We start from the raw sequence: 26,906 nt of genomic DNA, 5'->3' as shown, positions 1-26,906 counted from the left end.
TTTTTAACATTTTCCCTTATTGGTATCCTCAGATAATGCAAAGCTATTGGGGGAGGGGTCTGTCTGTGCATTTGAACATATCCAGGAGGAGGGGGTTGGGTCAAGGCTATAAAAAATGGACAAATCCCAATGGGTGACAGAGAGAGAGAGAGAGAGAGAAAGAGAGAGAGAGAGAGGGAGACACACACACAAAGAGAGTAAAGCAGAGGCGATAGAGGGGGAGGAGGAAAATAGCTAGAAAGAGACTCGTCTGTGGACTACTGTGTGACATGGGAGGAGGCACCACATAGATTATTCGAGGGGGTCTGAACTTGCTCTTTATTTTTTGCTATATTAGAGAATATACTCAACCAGAACAAAAGGGTTGAAGAAGAATAAGAAGAAGAAGAAGAAGAAGAAGAAGAAGAAGAAGAAGAAGAAGAAGAAGAAGAAGAAGAAGAAGGAATGAAGGACTTGGTGCAGTCAGTAGAACTCGGGGTCTCTCAGCGTAGAAGAGTCAACGTAACTCGACCCAAAGTTTTGCTAAAGAATGAATTTGTTCGTGTGGGACTTGCTGAATCCCTTTGCACATATGTCATGATGGTAAGAAAAGCTTGTTGTAATAATGTGTCATTTTTAAACCGGCAAAAAGTCTCTTATAACCATCGTACTGGTGACAATTTCACTTTCCATGTATGAGCTCCTCTCTCTGTTTAGAACATGTGGCAGGCTTATCTGTGACAGCCATGTGCCATTAATTATTAATGTCATGCTCTTGACCCTGATAACATTCCCCTCTCTCAAATACACAGACACAGCCACACAGACACAGACACACACACACACACACACACACACACACACACACACACACACACACACACACACACACGCACACACACACACACACACACACGCGCACACACACCATAGCACATTTCAGTCACATGGCTGGGGGGACGTTTGTGGGGATTGGTGGGTTCCAGTGGGTGAACCAGGAAATCTGTTACCAGAGGAATGGTCAGGCAGTGGGCCACATGGAAAAGGTTGCAAAAGTCACGTTATGTGTCAGCTGTTACAATAAAACCCAGACTTAGCACACTGGAGGGCTACGCTTGGAAACCAAACTCACTCTTCACATAAACACACATGACTTTCGTAGGAGGAACCACGTTTCCTGTTTCCTGAATAAATGTTTTTAAAGTGTCAGCTTGTTTTTCGTTGCAACCACAGTCAGTCTCTTTCATCGAGTTTAACGTTATAAAAGAGTTCAGTTCGGTTCAGCTTCATTACACTAACAGATGGTTAAACAATTCTAAACAAAACACGTGTTCTATACAAACATGTTTACATAATTGCAGAGCCGATCCTGAAGTCCCTGGGGCCCTAAGCAAATTTTGCTAAGGGGTCCTTCTTCCTGACCTGTGAGCCATGTAAACTATTTGACATCACCACACACACCGTCACACCTGACACCAGTGCTTCCACTACAATCGTCCCTCCTTTGGAACAGTTAACTCCATTTGCTATAAACAAATAATAATTATTGCTTAGAATGTTTTCTGTAGAATCTTGAGATAAGTGAGTATTAACATTAACATCGAACATTAGAAACTGTAGATACTATAAAATGTAGAAAATAATAAAATAAAACACAAAGCTTTAATACATGGTAATCAGGCCAGTCCTCACAATATTAAACAATTCGCCTTGGCTTACAAAGTAAACATAAGCCTATAGGATTCCCTCAATTAGTCTGTGACTGTGGACGTTTTCCCTTTAATATCTGTGACTTTCCCTGTGCACGAAAACTTCTGTCTGTGTCCAGGTGTTTGGCCTGGGGTCTGTGGCCCAGGTCGTGACAGGACAGGGAGCTTTCGGACAGTACCTCAGCATCAACCTGGGTTTTGGACTGGGTGTTGCTATGGGGGTTCATGTCGGAGGGAAGGTCTCAGGTATGAGAACCGACCCATGGAAACCCTGCTATCAAGAATCATTTAAAGTCTTCATAAATCCCTATTATCTGACTCGTTTCTCATGCTTTATTGCTCCATCAGGGGCTCATATGAATGCAGCGGTGTCATTCACAATGTGCACGTTTGGCCGTCTTGGGTGGAAGATGCTGCCTCTGTATGTTTTTGCACAACTATTGGGATCATTTCTGGCTGCAGGGACAATTTATGCAGTCTATTATGGTGAGGGCACACTGCATGTTTGACACTGAACACCTGTATTCTTCTTCTTTTTTTTTTTAAATACACATAACACACATGACAATATGATGCCAAGACAATATAATGGAAAAAGAAGAAAAAAAGAGAAGAACAAATAAAAAGGATTCCTTTAGCAATTCAAATAATTAGCTACACTTAGAAACTTAAATACCATATGAAAGGTATAGTTTTACCCAAATAAATGTTTTTTAATTGTATTTATTGTGTATTTTTTTTAGGAAACTTTAAATATAAATCTTTTACCCAACAGTACAATTGTATTTATTAACTGGATGAGAATTTTGATCCAGAAAAAAAGGAAAAACATCTGTATTTTTAAAGAAACGTATACATTGACTGCTCCTTGCCCATATATCAATGCTGTATTTTTATTCTATTTCCACTGGCAGTCATACACGTAAGAATATCTGACCTGTTGATATTGTTTCCGTATGCAGAAGCTATATATGACTATTGTGGAGGAAACCTGACTGTGACAGGTGTAAAGGCCACAGCTGGTATCTTTGCCACCTATCCTGCGCCGTACCTTTCCTTGCTGGCTGGATTCATTGATCAGGTAGCCATGAAACCGGATTAAAAGATTACAGCTACAATCTACTACATCAGCTAACCATTTTCTTTCTTGTATTGTTTCATTTATATGTGATGTTTGTTTTGTGTGTGTGCCAGGTGTTTGGCACAGCTATGCTGCTGCTGTGCTTAATGGCTCTGTCAGACCAGAAGAACAAACCGGCCGCAGTGGGCAGTGAACCTGTTATAGTGGGTCTCCTGGTGCTGCTCATTGGCATATCTCTGGGAAGCAACAGCGGCTATGCTATCAACCCCACCAGAGACATTGCACCAAGGGTCTTCACTGCTATAGCAGGCTGGGGGGCTGATGTGTTCAGGTACATAGGAGGAATTTATTGGCTTTTAGGAGAATTTGCTGTATGTCACTTTAACTAGGGGTCAGCTGAGGGAAAAACATCTGTTAATTATTAAATGACCAGTGTATTTTTCCAACAAACATGAAGAGGATGGCTTTGAACTTTTGGGGTTATATGAGGTAAGTTACTTACCCATTGTATATGTTTTACATACACCAGAAACCAATGAAGTAACTGCTGTGAATTATCTTGCAGTCAGTTTAACTTTACATGGGAGGAAGAAACAGTCATTTCACAGAACACAGGGGTTGTTGCAGCCTCGATCAGTTAGTTAGTTTGTGTTATTGTGTGACATTGGTGCCCTAAAGGGTTATGGACTAACAAGTTAACAAACAAATGAACCAGTCAAGTCAACCGCGGTAGACCAGCAACTTTTTTTTGAGTTTTTGTAGGTGGCTAAGGTGTACTGAATGTCATACACTGTACCTCATACAAACCCACTTCAAAAGAGCCCAAATATCCACACAATGCATATATATAATATTCGTTTTTGATCTAACCATGTGTTTTTCTATCAGTTAACAGTTATCTGTCTTTATCTGTGCAGGTCTGGAAATGGGTGGTGGTGGGTTCCTCTAATTGCCCCCCCCATTGGAGGAGTATTGGGTGCAGGGATCTACAGGGCCATGGTGGAAATGCACCACCCTCCTCTCTCCGATCAGGATGAGGGGCTAGTGGATGAGTTTGAGGAAGAGAATGCCCCTCTCGAGAAACAGAAAAACATCTGCGCTAATGTATGTGTCTGAGACACCAGTGCAGTCGAAACATTCCATAATAGACGAAGGGGTTAAAGTAACTAGACCAAAAACAAATTGCTTATATGGAGGACAGAAGGACTTTCGCAGTAAGAGACTGGCTCACATAAGGTTTTGGATATCTCAAGCAATTTTAAATTGAGTTTGTTTTTATATAATTAATTTAATCATCAACGTTAGTTACTAGTGTCTGTACTCATCAGTGACAGCAACGAAAATACTGTGAAGCTGACATCTAGGGCTTACCGCTGCAATCCACGCTAGTTATAGTAACTATGTTAAGGACAAAAAGGTTGAAGACTATGTGCCATTTTCATGCGTGGAAGATGAAAAAAACCCCACACTTAATAGCTTTTATTTCACGTTTATATTATTAAGGTAATAGCAGCTGATATAACCTTGGAAGACGGGATAAATATCATTCATATTAACAATCAACAGGAGACCACTTACATGAACTCAGAAACTACAGTGTATGTAGAGAAAAGAAAACAGGCCCCCGCACATTGCACTTAAATAAACATGTGTCTTTTTCATAATAAAATAGGAACAGCAGGAGATGACTCCTCACAGCTTGAAGGGCAGCAGCAGAACCAAAGATAGCAGACGCATTCATCTTAACAACAGTCCGGTGCACAGCAACCTTAAGCTACAAAGTGTAGATGAGCCTTGATTAACTTTGTTGGAGCTTGAAAGTACTTGAACCAAAAAGTTAGTCCTAGATGTCTATTTAGTGTGCTCAGCGGTATGCTTTTGGCAAGAGCCCTAAATGAAGCAAGCACATTTTATCTCAGATATGTTGCAATATAACCGCATCACCTTCATCAGTGCGGATGTAGTTAGACAAAAATCATTAAGCCTAGCACATTTTAAGTGAATGTGCGTGTATGACTAATTTTAAAATGTGTGATGTTTACAGAGAGTCACAGCATCAGGGAGGCACTGCAGTGATGCAATGGCCAGTGAGTAACTCAGATTACTGAAACCTAGTGTGATTTATTGTCAGTCTTTGAAAATGTAAAATTTTATGATTTCCACTGATGCCTGGCGAGGTATTACTATCCGCTACTGCCATCAGTTTCTTTCTATGATCATTATATTTTGAGTTTCAAATTGTAGATACGAGTTTTCAGTCATACAAGCACTTTTACTGCCCAGCTGCAATTGACACAGCATTATTTTCATTCTTCTCGTTTACTTCAGTTTTATCATCACATAAACATAGAATTGTTATTTACCCATTGTACATTCAAAATTGAAATATTTACAAAAGAAAACCAAGCCTAGTAATAGTAACTATAGATATAAATGTTGTCCTAATATATGTATATGTATATATATGTATATATATATATATATGTATATGTATATATGTATATATTGTTAGGATTATCAGTCATGTGTCAGCAGCACATGATCATATTTTATGAATTAGCTACTTTTAATTATTCTTACCACTAGGTGTCACTGGTGAACACTGTGCTAAATGAGGCTTTGAAATCTATTGATGACGCAATTGGCTGGAAAGCTTCAGTGCTTCCGAAAGCCTAATTTCTCCATCACTAAGACTTAGCAGTGAAATGTAAAAAAAGAAAAGATCAGGACGAGTATAATGTTCCTTGCCAACCAAAGGTTTTTTTTCTAACACACAGAAATAGCTAGAAACATCCTTTTACATGCCATGTTGCCTCCACCAGCCAGCACAACTTTAGCCTTATGTTGAGGTGAGAAAAATGCTGCTTATGTATTTATTTCGACATGCAGCAATTCAGACCTAGTTTCAGACAACATGCTGTCAGGGAGCGTAGAGCTGCCAACATACCAAAGGCAATGAGGGAATTGCAAGCTGCTCTTCTAAGCCATGTTGGTTGTATAGACAGTAAAGTTGGTTGAAATGTTTCTTTGGATGGGAATATTCTCACCGCTTCCCCCCACTGTGTCTTCCTGTGCTGCCTTGGCCCTTTACAGTACTCCCCAAGATGCACTGCGTCGACTGCTTCTTCTTGGGGATGGGTACCTTGGCTTTGCCTCTGAAGGCCTTTGTAGGATCCAGCTTGTTAAGATGGGAATCTCCAGCAGGATCAGCCCAGCTGAGCTCATTGCTGAAAGTCAGGGGCTGGTACAGCGAAGCCCATTGCTGTAGAGGGAACGGGAGGTAGACAGTTTACAATGCTGTTACAATTATGATGTACACTAAAAAAAAATAACCTGTACAATGTTCTTTAGGAAGCAAGCGGAAACAGTAGGGACACTACAAAGACACTGCATCTCACATCACATCCTTTGCAAAAGTTTCTAGCACTGTAACTTTCACTCCCAGGAACATTTGGCATACAATGTATAGAAGAAAAAAAAAGATTAAAAGGACTAGTCTGCAAATGTCAGACGTCGAGGTAATGCACTTGTATGCTTTGTGTAAGTGTCTTAAAGCTTTCAGTCTTGTGTCATCTTGTTAAAGTTTTAAATCAGCCAACTTTGTAGTATACTGTGAAAGGAATACAATGAATAAAATGTGTTTTATACACGATGTGTTGTTAATATTATTACAAAATCTACAACACAATTAAATACATTTTAGCTGAACATGGTTTGGTAAAATTCTGAAAAGAACAAAAAAAATGGTAAAAACAAAGACAATGTAGAATATTAGCTGAACATCCTGCAGTTACTGGAAGTTTTTCAGATGCCATTTAAACCACAGCACAAGAAAGAGTGATGAGACACCTTGGCCTGTGGGCTGGGGCCATATGGAGTGAAGACATACTGCCACTCAGGCAGACCTAGGTGGGTGATCATCAGTCGGTAGTAGGAGGTGAAGGTTGAGGTCAGTAAATGCCAACACAAGGAGCGGTCAAGGAACCACATTTCACTCTGCTGGGCTACCACACCTGGGAAATACAAAGATCAACAACTTAATGTTTATTTTAATATAGATAATATATTTATGCATGAATATATATCTAACATTGTTGTTCGGAGAAATCTTAAAAGTTACATTACAAACAGAACACCTGGAGTGCAGTTTTTGTAGACGAGACACACTTTGCCATTCCCACCACAGGAATCCAGCTCGAAGATGCGGCTCCGGGAATCAAAATGGGGCGCAGCGGGTGCGTGCCCCATCCCTGGCAGATAGCATTAATGAGTCTTGAATAAATATTTACTTTCCAATCAACATTTCATTCATTAGCCTGCTTTCTGCACAACTGAGCACACAAACAGACTAAATCAAACTTGACATTGACATTAATTGTTGAGTTGAGCGGATATTAGGATCTGACAGGTGAGCTTTACCACTTTCTGTGTTGTTCTCCTCCCAGTCCAGGTCAGCCAGGGAGGGTGCATTGGGTAGAGAGAATAATGATACTGGTTGGAGGAGTGGGCACAGCCTGGTTACACTGTTAATCATCATACACCCAAGGGGAACACACTCATCTGAAACACACACACACACACACACACACACACACACACACACACACACACACACACACACACACACACACACACACACACACACACACACACACACACACACACACACACACACACACACACACACACACACACACACACACACACACACACACACACACACACACACACACACACACACACACACACACGATTGTATAATCACAGAGCTGAAAAACATGCAGGTTTTTGGCAGAAAATAAATAGATTAAGACTAGAGAGTTGTTTAGCGCTTCATTGAGGACTATTTTTTATGATTAATAAATGAGTTGTTATTTGGTCTTTTAAGTGTTAGAAAATGGTGAAAATTGTCCAACAGTGTTTCTCAAAGCCCAAGATGACGTCTGCAAATGTCTTGTTTTATCTACAACTCAAATATGTTCAGTTTACTGTCACAGAGGAGGTAGAAACCAGAAAATATTTACATTCAAGAAGCTAAAAAAAGACTCAAAATCGATTATTAAAATAGTTTGTGGTTGATTGAATCGTTAACAACTCCGTTATTCGATTAATCATTGCAGCCCTAGAGTGGTATTACAGGCGCAACATAAAAACTAACAAGGTCACCTACTGTCTAGTTTAACGCTCCACGTCAGTGTAAATCCATCAGTTGTCAGATAGAAATCTCGCAGGTCCTCTGGCAAAATACAAGTGTTTTTCTGAAGAAGAAATGCAGCAAATTCATATTATAATATATAACAAGAAGAATTGTTTATGTCTTGAAGGTGTTTTTCATTTTTTCACCTGTTCCCACGACAGCAGACTCCTTTTCTCTGCAGGCTCCCTCTCCACAAAACGCACATCGACCACACCAGGCATGTTCTCTGGCACAACAGGGATAAATTTAAACATGTATTTAGACACAAATCTGTTTGCTATGGCTAACCTCAACATTCACGTTAGAGCTTTAACGTTAGTTTCAGAGCAAAAACCATGATACACACCGAGTATTCGAGTAATGCCAAGCGTTAGTCTTTCAGCAACACCTTTAAATACCAAGCTTTCTTTTATCTCTTCCATTTGGAGGATCGCATTCACAAATGTTCATAAAACACTGGAAGCATCCTCTTCAGCTCTGTATCTTTCACGTCTCTGCAGTAGAACTCAGCTAGCAACACACAGCAGGAAGCTACAGAAGCGGGTATGACGCAGAATTGACACTTGTTTAAGCCAATAGAAACTCGCCCTTCTTTGAATATAGCCAATCGGCTGTTAAGTTGACAGAGAAAGGCGGGGCTACAATTCCTTAGCAACGCTTGGCTCCCTGGGAGTGGTGGCGGTTGTTTCAACATGGCGGCGGCAGCGTTAAGAAGTGGAAAGTCGGGGATATTTTGGATGAATGGCGGTAGGCTTACTTTTACTAAACTACACAAGCTTCCCTATCCATTGTCCATTCGTACATATACAATATAAAGTAATAAACGTTTTTGAAAGAGTCACACAGATGGTACTTTTGTGTCATGTTGGAATATATTTCTGAGGAAGTGAGATAGGGAAGCATACCTATGTTTTCCCGGATCCTATATTCCCCGCTTAGTTTGTGAAAAAAAGGTGCGATGTTCCCCGCTTTTCACGGAAAAGGTCCTATGTACCCCGTTCTGTATTTTTTTCAACAATCAGCGCCGAATTCCCAGGCAGATAGGGTTATGTAGACCCGATATAGACCCTAACACCACCCCCTAAACCTGGGGATGACCCCTGCGATAGCTAGCTTAAGTTAGTTAACATTAAGTAAGCTAAGCGTTATTTCAAAAAAGTACGTAAACGTTGCCTTTATTTTAAAATATATATCAAAACGTGTTAAAGTAGCTGTTTGCCCAAAGGTGGAGTTATCCGTTTAGCATTAGATTTGACAGTTAAGGCAAATAAGTAGTTTACATGTCAAAGCATACTTTTTCTAACCGTAGTCTTAAGTGCTTGTCTTCTCTTTTGCCTTTACACAGTGTCAGATGACGAGCAGCCTTTGGTGTTTGTTCCTGGTTAGTCTCAGTGACATTTTTTATAGCAATTTCCAAACACTGTATTATGATTATCATTATTATTATCAGATTCTTGTATGTAAAGGTGCCTCTTATACACATGGCATCCTTTTCTGTCTTCCCACAAACTGCCTCAGGAGTGGAAGGAGAGAGGAAGACCCAGACCCCTTTCAGTTTGGGATCAGGCAGCACCACCAGTACATCCAGTAAAAGAGGAACCAAGATGCGAGCCAGGCGTCGCTCTGACTGCAAAAATGAGAGCACGTTAAAGAAAGGTGACAAGAAACAGGGCTACTTACAAAGTGAGCGCTCTGGGCTTTACACCAAGGAGAAAGTGTCCGTCCATCAGAGTGGTACTGTAGCTACAGAGCACACCCTCTCTCCAGCCTCTGGTACTTTTCTCTCCTCGACACAGGTAAACCATTATTTTGTGCAGACTATTTTTCTCTTTCCTCCATAGTTATGAGATGAAATGTTTGAATATGGAAGAGAGCATTTGGATAATCTGACAGTGAATGTATTGAGGCTGTCAGTATTTTATTATTATTTTCTGTTAATATCTTCTGACACTTGCTAACCATTCTTTACACAGGTAATCTCTGAAACTAGCAAATCTAAGAGCCAGGTCTGTTTGAAGGACCTCTGTCCTGAAGATAAACGCCGGATTGCAAACCTCATCGAAGAACTAGCCAGGTAGCCAGCAATTATGTCACTTTAGGATAGTGATGAAGTTCATATGGATGTATGAATGGAAAAATACAAAGTGATACACATTGTAAAACAGTTTAAATGAATACTCATGCACCTTTTTTTAAAAAACAAAAAACTAACTCCCTTCATTGTTATCCCTGGTTCTCCAGAGTGAGCGAGCAGAAAGAAGAGTCTGTGCAGCGTCTGAAAGATGAACAGGAAAACTTTGAGTCCAAGATCCAGCAGCTGGAGCAACAGAACCTGATCATAGTAGAGGAGAGGGAGAGTATCCTTTCAAAATAACTGAAGAAACAAAACCCCAAAGCAATTTCAGTCAAAAGCAACTGGACTTGATTATTTGTCTAGGAAGATGTTTAACCTCTCATCCAAGAGGTTTCATCAGTTCATGTACGCAGTCCCAGCCTGGTCAGATGCGTACAAGAACTGATGAAGCCTCTTGGATGAGAGGTTAAACGTCTTCCTAGACAAATAATCAAGTCCAGTTGCTTTTGACTGAAATTGCTTTGGGGATAACGATGACTGGGACAAATGAGAACATTCACAGGCATGAAGAAACAAAACAAAACAAAAAACACTGCAATTAGTTAGATGATTAGTTGATTTCTCTATTTCAATGAATCTGAAACTAAAAAGTAACGGTATGGCATTTGTTCCAAATAACAGCATTGGGTGATAGTAGAAGAGTGAATTAATACTAATTATATTAATACTTGACCCACAAAGTTTTAAAACCCGGCACTTATCATTAGTTGTTAAGTTATCTTCAGAGAACATGGCTATGTTTAAAGTTGTGGAAAATGTTTCATGGCGTGTTGGTTTCTGGTCGGAGTGCATATGCAGTGTAGTTTCTGTACTACTGATACTGCAAAATGTAGTGCACCAGAGGTCCCTCTAGAATTCCAGGGTATAATAGTTTAATCAGTTTGGTAAATGTTCCCAAGATGTTTGTATAATGTATGCCGTATTTACATGATAAGATGCACCCTGTTTTGAATTTCGACTGATACAGTAGAGTATTGGTGCAGTTCCATTATGCCATCCTGTGAAGAAATCACTGGAGAAAACATATTTCTTTAACCTGAATGTCTACATTAGTGCAAAAATGTGTAACATTGAATACACCCAAGTGATTCTGCTGATTGACCGGACTTCAACCTAAAAGGGGAACAAATCAGTAAAATCATCTGTGCACTGAAGTCTTTGGTTGGAATAAAAACATGTTCTCCATGTCACACAGTTGCATATCCCTAAGATGTACTTAATGTTCTTGAAATGATTTATTGAAGCTATATGGTCCTATTGCTGTATGTGCTGTTCAATTAGTTAGTCTGCAGGGGGCACTGTTGTCTCAGGTAAGGCCACGTACAGTCTTTGCCCAAGACCCGTCTATTTGATTCAAAAGACAGAGAAGGCGAGTAGATTCATTTGAATGATTTGATGCTTGCTGCAGATGTATTTTGCAAGTGCTTGTAGCTTATCTGCTGTTGTGTACAGAATCAATTTCAAGGTTGGAGCCATGGCCCAAACCATCTCAATCGTCTTATCATCCAAAGATGAATTTTGATTTACTGAGAAGACTACAGTTTGTGCTTTCACCGCCATGTGTTTTATGTAACCCTGAATGTTGAACATTAACTGTAGAATATCTCTCAGTTACTCCTTACAAAATGAGATCAGATGGGTCACCAGCTGATCCTGATTGTCTAGCATGAGGTTAGTGCTAGAGTTACAGCGACAGTATGCTGTTTATTGCACCTCAAAACCAACCTACTGCCATAACAATTCCACTCAGGTCAAACCAAAGCATGGCCAGCAGTCAATTTAGGTTAAAAACACTGCGAAATATGAAGAGTAATTGACCCCGCTGGTAAATTGCACGATTGGCAACAGCAGCGGGGAAAATTAGGAAAGCACAACTCAATTAAAGGCACTTTGGCTCGAAGACTTGGCATTTACACCAAACTTCTAAACTCCATTAAAAAGGTATTTGAGCGGAAAAAGTGTTAGGATCCAAGCACCTCAGGGGGGATAACGTAGTCTTTTAAAGTGCATGCAGGAGTCATGAAGGCTCTTCTCAGGGAGAAGGTTCCGGCACTCCTCTGAAAGGTTAAGGAGACACCAAAGGCAAACACACTGAATGAGAGTCTTGTCAAGTCTAATTCCATTACGCCTCAGCTTATCTTATCTAACCAAGATTCAGAGTTGTCAGGGGTATAAAGAATGTAGGGCTATACCTTAGCCCCAAGCCACCTAGGATGAGAGGGAAAAAGTCCCCTTGATATTTAGGGTGTTCAGCTGACATTTGGAACTGATGGGCATACAGGACTGAATTTGTGTTTCAGATAGGAAGGATGCCTTGTGTACTTCAAGGCATGTTGGCATGGGCAGAAGTCACGGTGGTGTTACTCACACGGTGCACCATTCTACTTACTGTATCCAGAGCAAGGCACAGCAGGCACTAGAGCCAATGCCATTTATTGAGTTGAAACGACTGGAGGGAACCCTGAGGCCATAGAGAGCGAGGAATAGCCGTTAGAATACGTCATTGAAAATGCTACTTGTTGTGATAGAGGATTGCCAATGCTAAATCCATTTTATCTGGCATTTACAATGTGGAAATTTGGTTCAATCAAGTGTACTTTTTGTGATATTGCATCAGAAGATAGTTTTTGGAGATTTTTTTTAGTGCTTTGATTTTTTTGTTGCCAGATTTATATTTCTTCTCTTTGCATTGTCATGATCTAGTTTGGGTGTTTTGTACCTTGCCTTTATTTTAGGAAAGAGTGATGTGGTTGGATCAAAGGCACACTATTATTAGAGATGTTAAAAAGGAATTAAACTAAATTCTAGTCTGTTTCCTTATTGTAGCTCCACCCTCTTCTGACTACTGTTGACACAGCCAAGGAATATGCAGAGCTATGAGCTATGTAGTAGGAAAGCCACAAAGAGGTTGTTAGAAATATTTAAATACACTGCGCAGCTGTCATTTATGTCATTTTAGTTTAGCCGTGTAAACAAATGTCATTCTATGAATTGATGCCTTAGTATAGGTTTATATAACTGTTTATGGATTCAGTTTAAGCGCTTAATTGAAAATAATGAAATCGAATTGTGGGTTAATGTGAAATTAATGATGCACAATGCTTTGACTCTTACCAAAAGAAACAAAATTGTTATTGTGTATTCGTATTGCGTGGATTTTTGGCTTTGTGAAGTGTGGGCTTGTGTGTGGTAGCTGTTCAGTTAACATATGCCACAGACACGAGATCATTTGTAGTCTGTGCCTACAAAACTTGCTTTCTTTTCTAGTTGTGATCATGGCAATGAAGATGGATGAGAATGGTATTGATGAGACTGTTCTTCTGAATGTTTGCTGTGTTTTACAGGCTTTTTCAAAAATAATTGGTAGCTGACGTCATTTATTGGTTTATTGTGTGTATTGCTCTCCTGTCTCTTCTACAAATTCAGTAGTATTGAAGCAGTTATGTAAACTGTCTTCTTCTATTAATTCCCCGTCATTGCTTCCTTGCACACACATCTCCGCCCCCGTTTCTCTCACATTCCTGCTCAGGCTCAATCTGTTTGGCACAGTGTGTTAAAGCAGGCTTTAAAATATTCCCCCCTCCTGTGCAAATTTGTTCCACCTTGAAGTGGATTTCATTATTTCATTTGAGCTTCGGCCTGACAGGGAAGTGAATCATTTTGACAGGTCCCCGTCTGAAGCCTCTTCAGCCCAAGCCCTTGATTCCGAGTATTTTTGGAGCAGGGGGGAGGAGTAAGTCATTGTTGGCACTTTGCTGCTCTGATGTAAACTCAGGGCTTGCCGAGTGCTTGGCCCCCATTGGCTGATGTCCAAGGCTGTGGAGGAAGCGTGTTTAGTGTGGCGATGGGCAGAGAGGTGGAATCTTATCAGTGTTGCTCCACTCGGTTCAGATTACCTAGCTCTTGCTGTCCAGTGACTGCATCAGCCTGTCGACACATTAGCACACATTACTTTCATTTATGGCACTGGGAAGCTATGATGTTATAGTTCTGTTGATACTACAGTACATGTGTACATTTCGGTTTGTGGGTCCCCACCATACACACTTTGTATTCCAGTGTATTGTGCTATATAGTATATTTGTGGCTATTGGGAAACATTTGTTTTAGGCATGAGAAATCATGTGGAAATAGTGTTTTATGCAAATCTGGTGAAATATGAGCAGCATGCATTTTTTCGACTCAACACACAACTCTCTGTCTTGGACTGAGGTGGAGCTGTATAAGCATATTCAGTATCTTCCCTTCAAGACCCATCTTCATGCTGCATAAATAGACTTAAATAGGTTTACATGATGTGATGTCCTTGTGATGTCCTCAAGCTTGTACATTATCAGCGCAGTGGTAGAGGAGCCTTAGTTAGATGGAGGGTTCGATCAAAGTGTTTCCTCACATTTTCGTAATGTTTATGAAAGCTGCTGCATTGCATTTGTCTGGTGTCTGGTTCTCAATTCAAAGCCATCCTCGCTCTATTCTCTTTCCCTTTGTTTCATTTCCACAGCCTGATTGAAGTCTTCTAACAACCAAAGTGTTTTCTTATGGAGTGTTCCGCCAACTATTCCTTCAATAAGACTCTACTTTGAACTTTGATTTTCTCTTAAAATGAGGGCTTTTTTCCCACACGGATGCTGAGAAACTCATCAGTTGGGGGAGCAGGCCACCATCATAAAAAGATATGGCCTGGAGGAACACATTTTTAAGGTCAGCTTGGGTGGGTGTGTGTGCAATACTTCTTTTTATTGTAGTGTTTGTGTGTGGGCTGTTTACAGTGCAGGTGGGGAATTTGTGCTCTCATGTCTCACTGTTTGTGTGTATGTATTTGTACGAGTAAGTGAGAGTCTGTCCGAGGTTGGTTATTGAATGTGTGTGAGTGTGTCTGTGGGTAGTCTCTCTATTCTCATGCTCATTATCTTTGTATGTGCTGGTGTGGTGTGGTGCTGCCACTGTCATTAGTGGGCTCCTGAGGCGCAGCAGTAGTTCCGCTCCAGATTAGTTTTCTTGTGTCTGCCAGCTCTCTATCTGGCAGATAGCCTGGCATGGCACTGCCCAGTTCAGCTCAACACAGCTTGGCCCGACCCAGATGGTGAAAGCTCTGTGCCACAAAAACAACTTTGATTTTGCTGGCCTCTTCTCCCTCTCTGTTTTCAACTTTGCTGTTCTCTCTACTTCTCTGCTCCAATGTGTAATTGATTGCAGAAACAAGGGTTTAATTCAGATTGACAATCTAAATCCAGTATCTATCTTTTTTTCCATTTAGACTGCACAAGATAACTTTTTCCTTACTAAAATGGTTGTTACTTTCACCTGAAAAATATTAATTACAGCAAAGTTTTACATACTTTAAAATGTGTTAGGTAGGACTTTAAAACGGCACTGTCTGCTTTTTCCCAGCTTAATCAAGGGGGTGGTTTTAATGTTTCAGGCTTTAGGTTGTGCTCTGTTATGCTCTGTTTACTTGTTGTTGTTAGTTACTTAACCCAAAGTCCTCCAGGCCTCCAACAGCAGTACAGAGAGTGCCAGGAACTGCTTGGACTCTACCAACAATACCTTTCTCAGCAACAAGCAAAACTTAACCAGTCCATTGCCCAGCTCAGCGAGGCACCAGCGCATAGCAAGGTAAGGTCTGGCATTGGGTGGGTGGTAAGTTGTAAATATTTGGCGTATCGAGTGCATCATGCTAGGGCTGGGCAATATACCAATATTATATCAATCATGATTATGACACTATATATTGTTAGATTTTGGATATCATAACCACAGGTATGTCTTTTTTAGGAACTTACTGGACTGTTCTAGCTGTTCTATTATTTACCATACCCACTGTTTGCCATCCATCAGGCATTGTCCAATGGCAACGTGTCATAATAATGCATAACAAAGCACCATAGAATTCCATTGCAGTCACTTGTTTGATATGACTACAACATAGTAAAAAAACACTCTCAAGGTTATACTTCAGAAGCGAAGACGCCTCCCTGGCTTCAGCCCTGTAAGAATAGATGCCTTTGCCAACCTCATTGTCCCACTGTGGCTCTGAATAATGTGTGTTTGCCTACTCTCTGACCCTCAGCAAATTAGTCACAGTCTCTTTCCTAGTCAACTACACGAAGGGCTTTCCTCCTTATGTTTACCTCATAATGTTGCTGACCTTGGCTTACCTGCCAGTTATGCTCAGCTGGAAATTGTCCTCTTAATCTTGTGGCCACTGTCCAGTTTACATTTTTGAAGGATGAGTTGTATTTGTGCTACTATAAACCCCGTCCTACCCTAACACTGTCTATAAAGCTGTGAAAAAAAGTGAAAGCAGCACAATCGCAGAGCAGCACAAGCAGCAGAAGCAGCAAAAGCAGCAGCTTGAGTCCTCCGTCAGTGTCTACACAGGATGTGCTCAGGCACAGTGCTGCTGTCTACGGCACCCACATCAGTACACCCAAATCACTGTAGTTACGAGCATAAAATGAAAGAGAAAGTTGACTTTAATTCAGGTCATGGAAACCCAAACAAAGTGCAAGTGATATGTGGGCTCTTGTGAAGCAGCTCTTGTAAGCACATTGGGAAAGCTTATATTGCGCGTTGCAACATGAGCACTTTAGGTTGGTTAGTAACTCCTTATTCAGTATTGGTACATTTTGGTTTGTAGCCCAGCTCTACAATAGGGTTTTATAGAGCAGTCTAACATTTTTGGCCGAAATACTCCATCAATTTTTCAAAGGTTCCCTAAATTGGCCAAATTGCATTTATTGTCCTCTTTGTTTTCTGCCCAGGTGCCTAGCAGAGAGGAAGCCCTGTGCAGAACCTCTACCAGCAGAGCTAATGGCTCTCTCTTTGATGGCTCATACCTCAGCCTTCCTGCTACTCAAGCACAGCAGCCTCAAGAGCACAGGGATGGTAGTAGAGGAAGAGGGGCAGTACACACCCTTGGCAACCCTGTCTCTTTTTCTTGTGTTTGTGAGTTCAGTCCAAGAGATGGGTCAATCAAACAGCATAGGAAGAAAAGGGAGTGCAAGGAGCCACAGTCAGAGTCCCGCCACAGATGTGAGCAATGCCAAGACAGTGGCCCTTGTCCAGAGAATGGCCATCATGACACCTATAAACAGCATGAGTATGAAAGGTACAGATGTACGCTATACAGTCATGATCTATCATTGGTTTCCTGTAGTTTTCATCAAATTGTGCATTTTTTCAAGACACAGAAGAAGAATGACAAGATAATGAGCTAATTAAAGTGCATTTTGCACAGGCGCCACAGTGGGAGTGCCATTGGCTCAGAGACCAAGGAAGCCCTGACCAGGCCTCTACTGGGTCACGAGGACTGGGAGGAGAAGAGGCACCAGCTGCTGCTGCAGAAGATGCAGTTGGAGTTGGAGAGAGAGAGGCTGCAGGCCCGGCTGGCTGAGCAGGAGGAGAGGCTCAACAGACAGAATCAGCAGCTACGTCAGTCACGTCTCGATTACAGCAGGTAGAACCTAGCCTGAGAACCAAACTAATCTGCCAAGCTCATTGCATTTGCTGATATTTTTATCAGTCTGAGATTGTACAGAAACAGTCACAAACATTTATCTCATGTGGGGCAGGTGTTAGACAATGACTGACATCGTCACCGTCCAATCTGTTTAACAGGCTCATGAAACTGATCAAATGTAAATCAAGATTCTGTAAAGCTGAATGCACACAAACTCAGGTAGATCCGGCAGATTTAGTTGTCCAGTGGTGGGAGTGACCTTATGGCCCATCAGGGCATTTGTGTGACACCCTGTTGTGTTCTTTAACCCCCTAATGTAGCACAAGTAGACTTAATATTTCAGTTATTATTGTTTTCTGTCATATCATTGTTATAATTATGACATTTCCGACTGCACTTGAAGGCAGCATCATTTAAAAAATGAAAATGATAAAGGTTTTCTGTACGGGACTCTCATACCCTCTCAAAATAGACTGTGACAGGTCTGATCGTATTGGCCACCGCAGTGTGACGTTGTGTTTATCCAAAAGTTGAAACAGTCTCAACTTTTCACCGCAGTCCGCTGCGTTTTTTTTCCTGCATTCCCCTGCAGCTTCCAATGTCATAGCCTACACGGATAAACCCCATTCAAAATGAATAGGAGGACTTGTGCTTTTGCCTGACTACCTGAATTGGTCTGAACGAGGCCTTATTGTAGTGCCTATTTCTTGCCTAAAATATTTAGAAACACATTTTTGGCATACTGTTTAGCTGTATCAAAATGTACAAAGCACCACTTCAAGCTACGCCAATTTGTTGCCCTGATTGGTTATTGGTCACATTTCGTTGCTCTGATTGGTTGTAAATCTATCTAATTGAGTTGATGGATACTTCTAGTAGTTAGTCAATAGATAGGTAGTTTTGTCCAAGTAGCTACATATCCATGTTTATTTCCTGTTTTGTGTACCCCTCCTTCTTCAGTATCTGTTATTTCAAACTGGCAAAACCTCAGTTTATTTTATTTTTCTTCTCCTATATTCTTGTTAGGTTTCAACAAGCTACTCAATCTGATCTCAGCAGCTCAAACACTAGAAATGGAGATCCACAGCCGGAGGGTTCATCCCTCCAAGATTTACCCCCCAGGTAAATCAAGTAAACTGGCAGACAGGAAGACAGACACTGAAACTGCAGCTACTTTAGTCGGATACAAACATACTCTTGCTCCCTCTCAAATACACACACATACTTGAGTCACATGCACGGAAGCTAACTCAATATATTTTTTCTGTGGTAACAGTGTGTGTGAAGATGCAGGGGTACATCATTCAGGCCAAAGCTTGCATGGAAAACACCCACAAACGGCACCTGCTCCTCAAGTCAATGGCAATGGTAAGCTTGTATTTTCTATTAATCAGAATTATGTGCATACTCGACTACACACTGAAGAGCATCTTGGCTCAAACCATATCATACTCAGGCATGTCAAGAGTTTGATTTCCTTCGAACAGTATTTATTTAAGTATATGCATGTAAAATTTTAATTAAGACGTTAAAAACTGTATATCATCATGGTTATTTCTTCCTGGTTAAGTACTTGCGTGAGTTGCTCTCATCTTGGTTCTCTGGCCTCTAATATAACACTTATAACACTTCTTGCATCTTGCATCTCTCAACAGAAGCCTTAGCCACATCTCCTGCAAAGTCCCCTGGAAGCCCGAGGAGGCCCACCTCATTGTCTATGATCCAAAAGACCCCTGAGCTCAGGTAACACATCTTAACTGGATATCAGTGAAGCATTTAATAAAGATTTACTAATACTAATATTACTTATAGATTTTCTAATAGTGTTAATGTGAGTGAAGCGTTATTTATTATGCTGGATAATCAGTAGGACTATAGCACACATGGAAGTATTAGCTAAGCTAACCTAGTAGAATTAGTTCTCAGAAGAACAGACTCTTTGGTTCAGAATCAGAAAAAGTCCACAGAACCAAAGTGCCAGCCAAAAGAGTATATTGCTGATTAAACATCAATGAAACACATCACACTTAAGCACTTGAAGGATCCAGACACAATTTCTCTTTTCTGTGCTAGTCTGAAATTGTAAATAAAGGCTTTCTTCAAGACTTACAAGGGTTTCTTTACCATTGGACGTAAGCTTTTCTGTGGGCAGTGTACCCCTATCTCGTTTGGGACATAAGGAAGATTATTTTCAGGGCTGTCAGGCTGCAGTATTTTATTTGTTCTCTCTGACCTCTTAAGGCAATTGATGGTTGTTCTTGTAGTTGTTAAGAAATATTAACAGTAATGAAAAATAAATATAGCACGGATAAAATTTCAATCTGGAAGCTTTTCCTGGGCTTGCAGTTGCTGCAGTGTTTGAGGCTAAATTATGTCTTTTCTTAGTCTAGCTAACTTTTCGAGCTGTGAGAGGCTAAATGAAGCTTTTTACTGGGCTAGCTAGCGCTGTGGCCAGCCTGTCAGGAGACATGCTGCGTTCCATTAGTCGGCCTAGCAGGGACCCTGCAGCAGGTGTAATTGAAGAGACTTCTGGATGCACACACTGCCCTCCCTTCTCTCTCTGCTATAGTAATGAGACAGAGAAAGCAAGAGTGAGGGAGAGATGTTAAAAGTGTGTTTTAGGGTGAGGGCGGGGTGAGATCAATGGACAGAGTGAGAAATGGGATGCAAGGAAAGTTAGAGCAGGTTAAGATGGATAAAAGACGTAAGAAGGGTGAGGAGTTTTGAGGATGGGGATGAATCACTGATTGCAAGCATGAGACTTTTCTAAAATGGAAAGGAACATTCGTTAGCTTTTTTCTTCCAATCTTTACACGGAATGGTAATTAAGCTGGCTGTGTGCCATCTTACCGTGTGGGCAGAAATATCAGTTGCTGAGAAGCAATTTGTAACGGTGCTGCAAACCTTTTATGTTTAAAAACTGTTATTACTAAAGTTGATCCAATTTTTTGTTGCATAATGTCAGATTTTGTAAAAGTCCTAAAGGACAATTCAATTCTTCCAAACAGCTCAAAGTTTTCAAATCCGATGAGTAACTCTTAAACAAAGCAGTGCGTGGTCCAAGTTGAACTGTGAGCTCCAGCATATGCCCATTAACTCCAGCAGGGGACCCGGGGTATCAGATCTTATTACCATCCATTTACACCTCCAAAGCCTATTAAAATTGTTGGACTCTTTGCTACACACAGTGTTTTTTGTTTTTTTAAAACCAGTAATGAGGAAGTCTGCCTCTCAGACTCCTTTTGTGGTTTCCTTTGCAACATGTTTTTTCATGTGAATTTTTAAAGATAGTTATATCCTTTGGTAATCCACTGATTTGGATTAGACCCTTTTTTCTTAGCTGGTGTCTAAACAACGTATGCTTGAAAATAGTTCAAGAAATATAAGAAGCTACATGTTATTTTAGTTGCTGTCTACTTCAATTATATAAGCTGACCTTGATGAAAATATGTAATAAACAATATAAAACCACTAATGTGGTAAGCAAGATTAAATTCATAATAAAACATCTATAACACTCTACGATTTGGCACATTACCTGAACCCCCTCTCTTTTACTTGGCAACAATATTCCCCTTGTGGCCATCTAATCTTAACCAATTCAATCTTGATGTGCAAATTGCAAAACGAAGCTGGGGTTAACATTAACTGACCTTCTTAATCCTTTCATGAATCCTGTGCTAGTTTGTAATGAGACAGTTCCAGCGCAACCCGCCCATCTCATCTCCAACCTTCCTGCCATTGCCCGCCTGCTATTGATTGGTTGAGAATTGACATGCAGGATATACGCAGTGGCCATTATAGGTTTTTTATCTTACTATTTGGACTGCAAATGAAAAGGGGCGCCGGGGCGAGACGGCTATCTTTAATGAAAGAGAGGAGCCAAATAAGCAGTGAAAGTTACGAGTTGAAAGAAGACGGTAGGGAGCGTAGGCAGAGGAGTTTTGTGTAAATTTCATCAGGCCGTACAAAGCTAGAAAAGAGACAAACAGTATTGGTGCACTGGGAGAATGAAACCCAAAGGTTTTTTTTTAAATTTCCCTAAGAAAGTGCGTGTGTGCATGTGTGTGCGTGCGTGTGTGTGCGTGCGTGTGTGCGTGCGTGGTTATAACAATGACTTTTGGATTTTTACATAAAGGCTCAGAGATACAAGGCATGTTGTTTGTCACTGAAGAGTCTGTGTAGTATCAATAAAATACTGTCAGAAACAAAATTCTGCAGTTATGTTATACTCACTAAGGCTTCTTTTTGTTCTACTATTGGGCGCAGAAGATTTAAGTATTTAACATTACTTAAATGTTTCTAGAGCCTAAATGACCCAACATCCCTGGCCAAAGGTATTTTTTAAATTTTTAAATTTTATTTTTTACAATGACAGAACCTTATGCTCCTGCTACTCCTATCCATGCATTTCACTCTATGCATGTAGCAGAAAAATGGATTTGCCAGGACTCCTTTTGGGGATATTAATATTGAGCAGCAATTCACAACTTTACTTACACAAACTGGATCCAAGAAATTAACTTCTTTGTTCGACTGTGTCCCCCCCTGAAAATCTATTGGCATTCTCTCGAGCCCTCGTGTAATCTCTGTGCCACCACATCCCCTCACCCCACCCACTATCATTTCCCCCATTCCTGCCCAAACTGTACCCCTACCCCCCGCACTCCCCTTGTTATAGATTGTGACCGCCGGTAAGTGATGCATTATTCATTACCAACATGTCGTTTGTTGATGGATGGCTGTTTGAGAGCCCTGTCCGTTAAATAAATCAACAAATAAAAATGCAAATTCTCACATTTCGAGAGAAGGATCCCAGCCAAAGTCCCTCCCCCACATTCCCTTTCTGCCTTCCTCTATCCACAAAGCTCTACTCGCTTCCAGTCTCTCTCTAACAAACAGACACAGACACAGACACACACAGACACAGACACACACAGACACACACACACAGACACACACACACACACACACACACACACACACACACACACACACACACACACACACACACACACACACACACACACACACACACACACACACACACTCACGCTCTCTCTCGCTTTCTTCTTTGCTGTTGACAGGCAGGAGACCAAATGAGGAAGACAGATTTACTTACTTGAGCTTCAGTCTCTTTTTCATCAGTTATCATCCCTCAGCCAACTTACCCCTCATTCACTTTCTCTTCCTCATGCTCAAACATGTGCATACATTACTCCATGTTGCTAAAGCAAAAAAAAATCTAGCCTTTTAAAGCTTTCCAGCTACTGATGTGTGCTGCCTCAAGTTAGTGTGAAAACACGACACATCAAGGTCTACGGTTACGTGTGGAGGAACACAAATGCACCCTGATTGGAAGTCCCACCAGTGTGTCTGTCTGCTGCCCACCCACTTGCATATCAACAAGTACATGCCAAAGATCGCTCTTACCTGGGAGAGCTGTGTACGGAGCTGCGCGATGCAAATCGATGCAGCTTTAAACGAGCAGAGAATTATGTTAGCAACATCAGTGGAGCGTGCTTTAAAGAATTCATGTTTTGTATCTGGAATGGCGTTGTTCGACTGTGTATACACTGAATAATTTATCAAGCCAGCCAGACTGAGGGATTGAATCTCTATTAGCTTAATCTCCCCCGTTTTGGTTTATTTATTTCTCTGCACATTCCCTCATTTCTATTCCAGGGGAGAAAGCTCCAGGTTCTCTCCCTCTTTTTCTCTCAAAAGTGTGTTTTCCTGCTGGGACGCCCCAGTGGTTTTGACTTGTTAACGTTGCTTGTTAGGGTTCAGTGGACACTTCAGCAAGAAAGATTTTGTTAACACGTCGAAGAGATATTTGCTTTCATATTCTGTGTCTGTGTTAACAAGTGAAAGGTGAATGACAATATTTTTGTACTAGCAATTGGGCTCCATGTAGACTTTGGCCTTGTGCTTGTCTGGTGTTGGTCCCTCGGCCTGCACCCTCTCTGCTTAACATTGAGGGCACGTACTGTAACCGGCGATCTTTGTGTGCATTTCTCTGTTACAATGAAATGGCACAAGGATACTCATTTACAACATAACCCATCTACAAAGCTCCACTGGGTTCTGTATTATAAATGTTGCCTGGGCCAATTCAACCTTTGGAACAAGCTATGGTTACATGTGAAATAAAAGAAACTGAATTGAATGAAACAACAAAACCTTTATGTTTTCAGGTTGGACTTTTCTGTGGCTGAATTATTGGATGTCTTTAGTCCCGTCTCTGTACCTGCGCTATGCAAGCAGTCCACTCACAGACCCAAAATGACGCAACGGAAACCGGGCCTCACTGCCCCCAAAACAGTGGACAGAATCCTGCTCACCCCTGCTAGGTCTTATCCTCTGAGTACCCAGCAGGACATGGAAGAAAGCCAAATACTGGAAGATATTTTCTTCATTTGCTGACGAAGAAAATGGATCCAGTGACTTGATATTCACCTGTTTTTTTGTTTTTTTTTAAATACATTTAATTTTCAGTTGACAATCTAAATCAGAATGATCATGGTCTTGTTATACTGTGGTTTTATTACAAATAAACAAATACTTATTCAGAATTGGTTATGCTTCCAGTTTGTAATTGAACTGTTGCCACTGCAGGAAAACCGTTCACCACTGAGCTGATTATCTCTGAGGACATTGGCAGTATAAATGCAACCTTAACTTCATGGTACACACTTGAACATTGAGAAACTGTTTGATTATAATGACTGAGTGAAATAATGAGTGAAATGTCCTTTAATAATTAAAATTACCTACTGCTATATAGTGGGACATTCATACTTAGTGCTAGATGCTCCTACGGCAGGAGGAAGGAAAAAGTTATTCAGAAATTATGACACGACAAACAATACTTTATTCTAGACTGTGCTTTATTATTGGGCTAAGCTGAGACGCATCATTCATTTAAAATTACAAAAAAAGAGTTCAGGGGACCAGAGAATGGATCAGTCTGGAGACACAGGGGCGGGAGCCTAAAGCGCACTGCCCAATCAGAAGCTTGGCTCATCAGGAACCCGGCAAAGCTTAATATGCAACATTCATTTCCACACCCTCCATATGTGCTGAAATTGGGAAATAGATTTCCAGAATACTTTGAAAACCAGATGAAGGAAAATGTGACTCTAGCAACACTACTGAGCTTTAGAAAGGAAACCACTGATAACAGCACTGAAAAGAATGATAGTAACTCAATTGTTTTTGATGGAAATAGTGCAGTTTTCATTGAATTTTGCTCTTCGTAGAACACATCAGTTGAACAAGATCAGAGCTCTGTCGAGACAAAGCAAGATGGGAAAAACAGGAGGAAGAGAGTAAGTTTTAAAAATCAAGACAGGTGTTTTATGCAGGCAGTTAATAGGTGATAAGCCATTTGTCAGACATTAGCTTCCTACATATTAGCAGCAACTTATAGTGACCTCAAGGCGTATCTTTTGTTGTGATTACATATCTGATTGAACAGTTGGTTTATGAGGGTGTTTAACTAGGAATTTGCCCTTTTCCACTATGTTTAAAGGTTTAGGAATGAAAGCAAACAGTACTCAAAATGACAGAGGCATCCTCCAATTGGCATCTTTTTTTAAACAATCTTTTAACAAAGCTTACTTTTTTTTGGAACAGCACAATATGAATTTATAATTACAAATATACATAAGGCTTTAGTTTGTACTGCATTGTCTTGAAGAGTTTACCAGCAACAGGAACCTGTAAAATTAGTCTTTTAAGTTGTTAAGAGTTTGCCAATACTTCAGGTGGTAATATGTGGTTTAGTGATACAAAGTAGCACTAACAAGAAAACCGATCAGTGGCAATAAGAGAGCTCAGATCTTGAATCAAACAGCACGAATAAATAATAAATAATAATAACAAATAAATAAAGAATAAATAAATTATTAAAATCTGTCTTTGACATCACTTGGTCAATAGGAGCATTTTCCCCATCATCAAAGAAGTGCTGAAGGCATGGTCCTGCAGACAGGAACAATGATCATCTGTGGACCACAACAGTGGCCCATTCATGTCATATAAAAACTATTTGGTCACGTACCAACTCATAGAAAAATAATGCCATGAAAGCATGCATATTATCTCAGACATGACGTATAAATAAATATCTAAACAAATAGATAAGTGAATAGAACCCATCAAAATTTTTTTTTTTTATAAAATAGGTCAATGTGTGTCTAAGCTCTAACTGAGGTCAATGCTCTCCCTGACTGAATTCTGGATAAATGCCTTGGTCAGGTCCTACAGTTTGTACCGTATCCTTGCAACTATTTTTTTGTACCTGGTTTTATTGAGCATTATCATGTTTTCATTCATATATTTTTTTTTAAGTATTTAAAGTACTTTATCCAGTCCTTGTAGATAGAAGTAAAAGTCCTATAAAATATGCAAACCTATGTACAGAGGAAAACAGAGCAAAAAAAGAAACAATTTACAGTATATTCATCGGTTTATGTATATATTTATATATATATATTTATATTCAAACTTCTGCTCTGTTTTTTGTTGTTTTTGAACCACGATACTTTGTTTTACTTTTCTCATGTAAACTTGCAGCTTAAAGTTGGAGCAAATGAAGAAGAGGTGTTTTGCGTTCTAGTTCCTATGGTCGTTCTGCTTCCCCTCCCTCATTTCACTCAACATGAAAACATGGGCAAGGTGAAAGACATGAGTGATTGCTCAAACAAACCATTAGAAAAGCACAGACCATGTTGACACCTTTTTCAATTCTCTCTGAGCAGCGAGGGGCAGTCAAAAGAGGACACACAGTGTGGCGATCAGTGACACCAGGCGTGTGACATTTAGCTTCAGATGTTATTGTTAGCTCAAAGGCAGCTCAGGCGGATGGACAGGACGTTTTGTACTAAACAACCACGGATACTGTTGGAGCAAAAATGATCATCATGGTCATCTGGTTTGCACTGTATGCCACAGTCAGGGCATTGTTATGTGGCACATACAAACAAACAGTCCTGGAAGGTGTAGTGGCATCTTTTAGCCTCACTGGATTTGGAAGGTAAATGTTAAATTATTCAATTTGCTAAAAAGGTTAAACACAGACACTAGGGAAATGGCATAATGAGCAGTTTATAGGAAAAACTAGTAACAGCACCCAACAGGAAGCATTGTCTTCCAAAGTGTCATATAGCCTTATAAATATTCATATATATAAATATTCATTGAGTAATCTCCACCTGCTGAATATGTGTTGGATACAGGGTCCAATAAATCCAAGTCTGTTGACCTTTTGCAGGTATATAGTAGGCGTTCATACCGTTTTTGTAGACTTTTATGAGAAACTGTATGCTAAAGCAATATGA

General features: G+C 40.4%; 3 protein-coding genes across 3 annotated transcripts; 2 read left to right on the top strand and 1 right to left on the bottom strand.

The window, feature by feature from the left end:
- The first annotated feature begins 243 nt into the window (after nucleotides 1-243).
- On the top strand, nucleotides 244-3,886 carry aqp7 (aquaporin 7). Its single transcript, XM_083939901.1, has 6 exons — nucleotides 244-582; nucleotides 1,808-1,934; nucleotides 2,037-2,174; nucleotides 2,651-2,769; nucleotides 2,883-3,100; nucleotides 3,687-3,886. Exons 1-6 carry the CDS (start codon nucleotides 445-447, stop codon nucleotides 3,883-3,885), a joined length of 939 nt encoding a protein of 312 aa, XP_083796027.1. The 5' UTR covers nucleotides 244-444; the 3' UTR covers nucleotide 3,886.
- Nucleotides 3,887-5,805: 1,919 nt separating this feature from the next.
- On the bottom strand, nucleotides 5,806-8,452 carry tpgs2 (tubulin polyglutamylase complex subunit 2). Its single transcript, XM_083939902.1, has 7 exons — nucleotides 8,313-8,452; nucleotides 8,113-8,192; nucleotides 7,940-8,027; nucleotides 7,189-7,329; nucleotides 6,906-7,019; nucleotides 6,619-6,782; nucleotides 5,806-6,031 (listed from the first exon to the last, which is right to left on the bottom strand). Exons 1-7 carry the CDS (start codon nucleotides 8,386-8,388, stop codon nucleotides 5,813-5,815), a joined length of 882 nt encoding a protein of 293 aa, XP_083796028.1. The 5' UTR covers nucleotides 8,389-8,452; the 3' UTR covers nucleotides 5,806-5,812.
- Nucleotides 8,453-8,643: 191 nt separating this feature from the next.
- kiaa1328 (KIAA1328 ortholog) lies at nucleotides 8,644-23,988 on the top strand (the record flags this gene model as incomplete). Its single annotated transcript, XM_083939617.1, has 13 exons — nucleotides 8,644-8,713; nucleotides 9,312-9,347; nucleotides 9,485-9,762; nucleotides 9,940-10,040; nucleotides 10,208-10,323; nucleotides 15,592-15,716; nucleotides 16,865-17,008; nucleotides 17,054-17,211; nucleotides 17,341-17,559; nucleotides 18,589-18,684; nucleotides 18,839-18,930; nucleotides 19,218-19,305; nucleotides 23,760-23,988. Exons 1-13 carry the CDS (start codon nucleotides 8,659-8,661, stop codon nucleotides 23,986-23,988), a joined length of 1,737 nt encoding a protein of 578 aa, XP_083795743.1. The 5' UTR covers nucleotides 8,644-8,658.
- Nucleotides 23,989-26,906: the final 2,918 nt, after the last annotated feature.

Source organism: Echiichthys vipera (assembly GCF_963691815.1).
Source record: "Echiichthys vipera genome assembly, chromosome: X".
NCBI classification, from domain to species: domain Eukaryota; kingdom Metazoa; phylum Chordata; class Actinopteri; order Perciformes; family Trachinidae; genus Echiichthys; species Echiichthys vipera.
The sequence above is the reverse complement of the archived record's forward strand: the minus strand, read 5'-3'. Positions and strand labels throughout refer to the sequence as shown.